Source organism: Cyprinodon variegatus, unplaced genomic scaffold (genome assembly GCF_000732505.1).
Source record: "Cyprinodon variegatus isolate N-32 unplaced genomic scaffold, C_variegatus-1.0 Scaffold1780, whole genome shotgun sequence".
NCBI classification, from domain to species: Eukaryota; Metazoa; Chordata; class Actinopteri; order Cyprinodontiformes; family Cyprinodontidae; genus Cyprinodon; species Cyprinodon variegatus.
Window position 1 is genome coordinate 71,242 of NW_015152233.1, and position 5,384 is coordinate 76,625.

General features: G+C 37.2%; 1 protein-coding gene across 2 annotated transcripts in view; it reads right to left on the bottom strand.

Annotated features, from left to right (window-relative positions):
* Positions 1-6: 6 nt before the first annotated feature.
* The window catches only part of dcaf17 (DDB1 and CUL4 associated factor 17), a 13,854-nt gene continuing 8,476 nt past the window's right edge, over positions 7-5,384 (bottom strand). For both annotated transcript variants that reach the window (XM_015404541.1, XM_015404540.1), the window contains exons 10-15: positions 4,225-4,364; positions 3,123-3,232; positions 2,941-3,025; positions 2,785-2,868; positions 2,430-2,585; positions 7-188 (exon numbers count right to left, since the gene is read on the bottom strand). In XM_015404541.1, coding sequence (XP_015260027.1) covers positions 81-188; positions 2,430-2,585; positions 2,785-2,868; positions 2,941-3,025; positions 3,123-3,232; positions 4,225-4,364 — 683 coding nt within the window. In that variant the 3' untranslated portion in view covers positions 7-80. The remainder of the gene's footprint in view (positions 189-2,429; positions 2,586-2,784; positions 2,869-2,940; positions 3,026-3,122; positions 3,233-4,224; positions 4,365-5,384) is intronic.

Below are 5,384 nucleotides of genomic sequence, written 5' to 3' on the forward strand. Positions count from 1 at the left end.
ATATTATACTACAACTGAAAAAATATATATATCCCAATAATTATAAGCTGTTAGTTTTTAGCAGCTTTCAGTCATTTGAGTCATTTGCTGATGGTCATTAGTTTGTAAACATGGCAGCAGAAGTAGTAGCACCTTTGCTCAATGTGAATAATTGTGTCTCTGTCAAACACCAGCTGATGTGGAAAGGTCTGAAACAAAGAATAAAAACCAAACACATTGGTACTCAGACTAGGCCGACAAATGTTTAGACCAAACCATGCCTCCATTTTGTTCACACACTGCAAATGCAATCGAATTAAACCTCGTTTCAAGAAAAAAAATGCACTTTTTTAAAGAAAAAATTACTTATTTAGAGTTACATTTTTTGCAGTGCACAGATTTTCATTTTTTCCCACCTTACTTCCAATAAGTACCAATAAAAACAAAATAAATCATTTAGCACATATATATTAAACATTCATTTATATATATATATATATATATATATATATATATATATATATATATATATATAGCCATTTAACATGGTTTCTGCATGCTTCAGTCCATTGTTAACGCATAGAAATGCATTAAGAAAATGCATATATATATTTTGTGGGTTTTTTGTACACAACATCAGCTCTTGATGGCGTTGATACCACTGATCTCTATTTATTCACTAGATCGCTGATTGCCCGTCGGTAGAACAAGGTTGAAGTTAAGCTACCGGTCGCCATATTGGTACTCCCTAGTTAGACCGGTCACAATGTAATCAATATGCCCGCTACAGCATCGAACACTGATGATGTTTTTATTTTCAGGTGGACTTAAGACTTTTAAAATAAAGATAAATTTATCAGTTTGACACACACTTGTTGTTTCATAGCATACCGGTAAGTAGATTACTTTAACTTATAATTTAAAAATAGGCACATCACATTGCATAGTCATGATGAAGTCAATGAAGTCCATAAATCCTGTAATATAACATATTATAAAAAATCCATAACGATAAAATTAATGTGTTAATGGAGCACAATAATACGGATTTGCCAAAAGTGCTAAATTGATTTTGTACATCTTTACAATAATTACATCTTACATGTCTGATAATGCATGTTATATATATATATATATATATATATATATATATATATAAGTCAAATGTTTCAGTTGCTTTTTTTTCCCGTCAATATAACATGCAATATATTGCAGCACATAATTTTTCAAATGAGAAATGCAACACAACAAAAAAAGACAGTGTCATCCACTTAATAAAGAATTACTAGATTGACATTTCACAGTTAATTACTTTCTATTCACTCTATTTTCTATTTTCTAAAGTTAGACACAATGTCAATGGCTAACTCAATCAATATCCTTGAGTCAGTTTGAGACAGCCAGACTAATGTTACATAATGCCACATAGTATACTAAAGTATACATCGGTGTATATAAAGATCTTCATGGAGTACATCAACTGACTGTGAAATTACCTGTTGAACGTTTTCCTACAGGCAGAAAGCTGCTTGTTTTTTCAGCCAAATGCTACACATGCAGGCATTTTACTGTGTGTCCCCGTGGGAGTGGGGTGTACCAGAATGGCAGACGGTGGCTTCACTTTTTTCGGGCAATCAGCAATCCAGTGAATAAATAGAGATCAGTGGTTGATACAGTTTTGTGCAGTTGTGATCAGAAGCAGCTGCTGATTATGTCTCACTCTGCAGGAAAACACCTAAACGTTCAGTTATGTGTCATTGTTTAAGCATACACAACCTCTACCCCTGAGGTCAGGTTTTGCAAATTGTCCATTTGCCTGCACTGTGAGAGGCAGTGCTAAAGCTCTCATTCACTCTAATGGCTGTGTGTTTGCTGAGGAGTCTGCAGCTGAGTGGATCAGAGCTGGATGCAGTGTAAATTGGGGGTTAGGTACAGCACTGAAAAACCAGCTTCTTCACCAGTGTCCTTTTGTGGCTTTCCCTCCTTGTGGAGACTTTCAATGACTGTCTTCTGGACATCTGTCAGCTGTCTTCCACATGATTGTCGGCAATAATATGACTATAATATAACATCTATAACTGAAAAATGTTTTATTTAAATTGATTTTGGGTCAAATTTGAATTTCTTGAGACTTAATTTGGGTTTTCATTACGTATAAGCCATAATCATCAAAATTACAGTACAATAAAGACCTCAAACATTTCCCTCTATCTTTAATAAATCTATGAATATGAAGCAAAAGACAAAAAACATTAACCATATCTATATATTATTTTTATATCTACCAAAAATGATCACAGAAATACCCAAATATTTATCTGAATTTACATTAAATATACATTATTTCCAAATGTTTTCTTTATCATCCTGATTCTACTGATAGGCAGGTTGGAATAAAACAGCAAAAACACAAACAGCCTCAGATGAACCAGCATCCTTTGGTTACTCACCTCATCCCAAGGCTCAATCAGATCAATCTTCTTCTGTAAACTCCCTGTTTGGTTGTCATGCAGCTGAATGTGAGCTATGGTTTCGTCATCCTCCCAGTTAGTTACTGCTATGGCCAGAAAGTCGAGCTCATCCTCGTATTCCAGCAACTGAAAGGTCTGAAATATCAAAAATGATCTTCTAAGCTCTACAAAATTACAGAACCTCAGCATGTCTTATTTAAAAATACTAAATTTATAGAAATAAGCTGCTTAAAAAAGTAACCGTGACACATAAAAAAGAACCAGCAGATATGTATAAGGAGATAAACAGTAATAGATGCATATATGATGAAGGTAAGCAAGAGTTTGTTCATACCTCCTGCATTGGGTCATCCTCCAGCTGAGGAAACCTCGCCTTTACTGCTCGGCCCGATGATGTGACGGTGACACAAGGGGACGGCTGTAGGAACATTCAACACCCTGAGTACACACACATCTCCAATGCAGGAAAAATATTAAACATCACACCTACGTTGCGTCGCTGTGTTGTCAGAGAGAAATCCGTCACTATTTCTGACGGCAGAGGACTGTTCAGTTCACTCATGATTTTCAGCACACTTCAAAAGAAAGGAAAGGTGTGTATGAGTGGCAAAGATGATAACAGTATTGTCTTATATTATTGGTGAAATTGACACCTTTGACTGAATCACTCACCTTATATTGGTTGGTCCAAAGCGGATGATTCGTCCTGAATTGGTCGGATGGAAGAAGATTCGATGATTTTCAAGAGAGCTGTAGTCCAACTGCTGGACTCCATTTGTTGCCTGAAGTCATAACGGCAGATGCTCAAATGACTGATATGAACCGCCTGATAAATGTGGGAGCTCAACCAACACAACAATTACATCCAAATTTTATACTTTTTTATGTTTCAGCTGGACATTTTCATTTATATTATAGGGAATTAGTGCCAAGGAATGGTTTTCCACCTAAAGTGACAGAATGGAGGATTTATCAGATAAAATGGAGGAGCTGTAGAGATCCCAACCTTAGGTGGAAGAATCAGTCAACAGAACTAGTTTAAGTTTTTCCTTTTTGGAACATATATATAAACAAAAATATTGCTTAAAGATTAGCATAAGATGCTGGAGACACAGCAAACCCAGAAAACTGATTACACCCTCACAATATTTGCCAAAATTATTGCAGTCACAAGATTTTATATCAGTGTGTAACCATTTAAGAAAAAAAAAATTAGACTTGACCATAGGGTAGTTTCTACTCTATTAAATCCAAATAGGGCTTGGATCACAGCCAGTGTTGCCAACTCCTCTGTGAGCAAAGTAGGTATTGGCTGAGCTGTAAGTCGCTAGAAGTCGCTGAGTGACGTCATTGCCTAATTTGCATAATATATATATTTTTTCAACTTTTTTTTTAACTTTTTCTTTTCCCCTTGTGGTCCACTAAGGAGCTTAAAAATCATGGTAAAACATTAACATTTTGAACAACAAATATTAACAATCTAAATGGAACAAAAAAAGGCTACAAAGAATCAATGACAATGTGAGCAAATAATGGTAATTAATGTTAATTTTTTTCAAACTAATAAGATTTCCCTCCACACACGCAGGCTGTGCTTGAGTGGGTCCTCGTCATATTGGTCAAGGCTCTCTATGGCAGGTTCAGCAACTGAGGGAGCTGACTCCAGCGTGATCNGGGATATGAATATATAAATTATTATTAACCATGCAGATCATTTTATACAAAACAACATTAGTGCTAAATGAAGCATCATTGGCCGACTGTCTGAATTTACCAAAATGCTGTCTTTAAGTGAACGGATGTAGTGAGTCCCTCTGAGTTTTTTCTGTGGTGGGCTGTAAATGTAGTGCCAGGGGTAGCCGCCAATCTGGATGCCGTTGGGAGAGACTGCCTGAAAAAGAATTGGTGGCGGATCTATGAAATAAAGAAATACATGGAAATCGTTAGAATCAGGCAGACTTCGAGATTAAAAACTCAGGGTTTTGCTTGGTTAAATCTGGAATGAAAATTAGTTACATGTGCAAAGCTCCCACTGGGAGATGAAAATTATTTTTATTTTTCCTTTGAAAGATTGCAATTCAATGGATCCCCCCTAGCCTGATAAACCAGACTAAATGTGAGACTAAATGTGTAATTTAGTCTGGCCCCGATGAATGAGACATCAGAAGATTGTTGATGATAACAACCCGTTGTTTTTCAAACCATGTCTGTGCCTATTGGCCAACGCTCTGACCAATGAGCGCAACTGACTGTGACGTAGTAAGCGTGACAGAAAGCTGGTGGGGGAGTGTAAACAAACAGCCTGTCAGTAAAATGATGAATACGTCCTTCTTAAAAATGAAAGAGCGTAGAGCCTCTTCCTGTTCACGTTTCAACCAAAACCCCAAGTCTAACCCTTCCAAAACTGATTCCAACACTGAGTCAAACGAGAACTGTTCAATAGTTGTTGTCATCTTCCTTGTTGTGCTTTCTCCAGCGCCATGCAGCTTTGTCGTCCCGCCCTCAACCCGCGCCCGCTTTGCATCCAGAAATTATAAACACATCTCTGCGTTATGATTGGCCCGCCAGTTTTAGGGCCTGGGGCATTGATTGAGGCTAGACCACTCACAGGCAAAAACGATTTTGGCCACTGGTGAGTGGGGCTAGTTTACTAGGCTACACCCCCCCTGCATTTAATTCATACACAGCCTCATCTACTGTGTGGCCCTTTACTTTTAAACATACTTAGTGTTTATAAACACTTTCTGTCTTGGTGATGTTGATAATTCGTCCCCCAATGGGCTGGATCAAATCAATGGCAAATATCCAAATTAGGTGATGTAATCTGTGTTTGCTGCCATGTTTGTGTTGCTGTGTGCTGTTGTCAATCACAGCCAAGACCCTGCCCAGCCCTCTGCCCCTTCAAACCATGCCTTTTTTTTTTTTTTTTTTTTT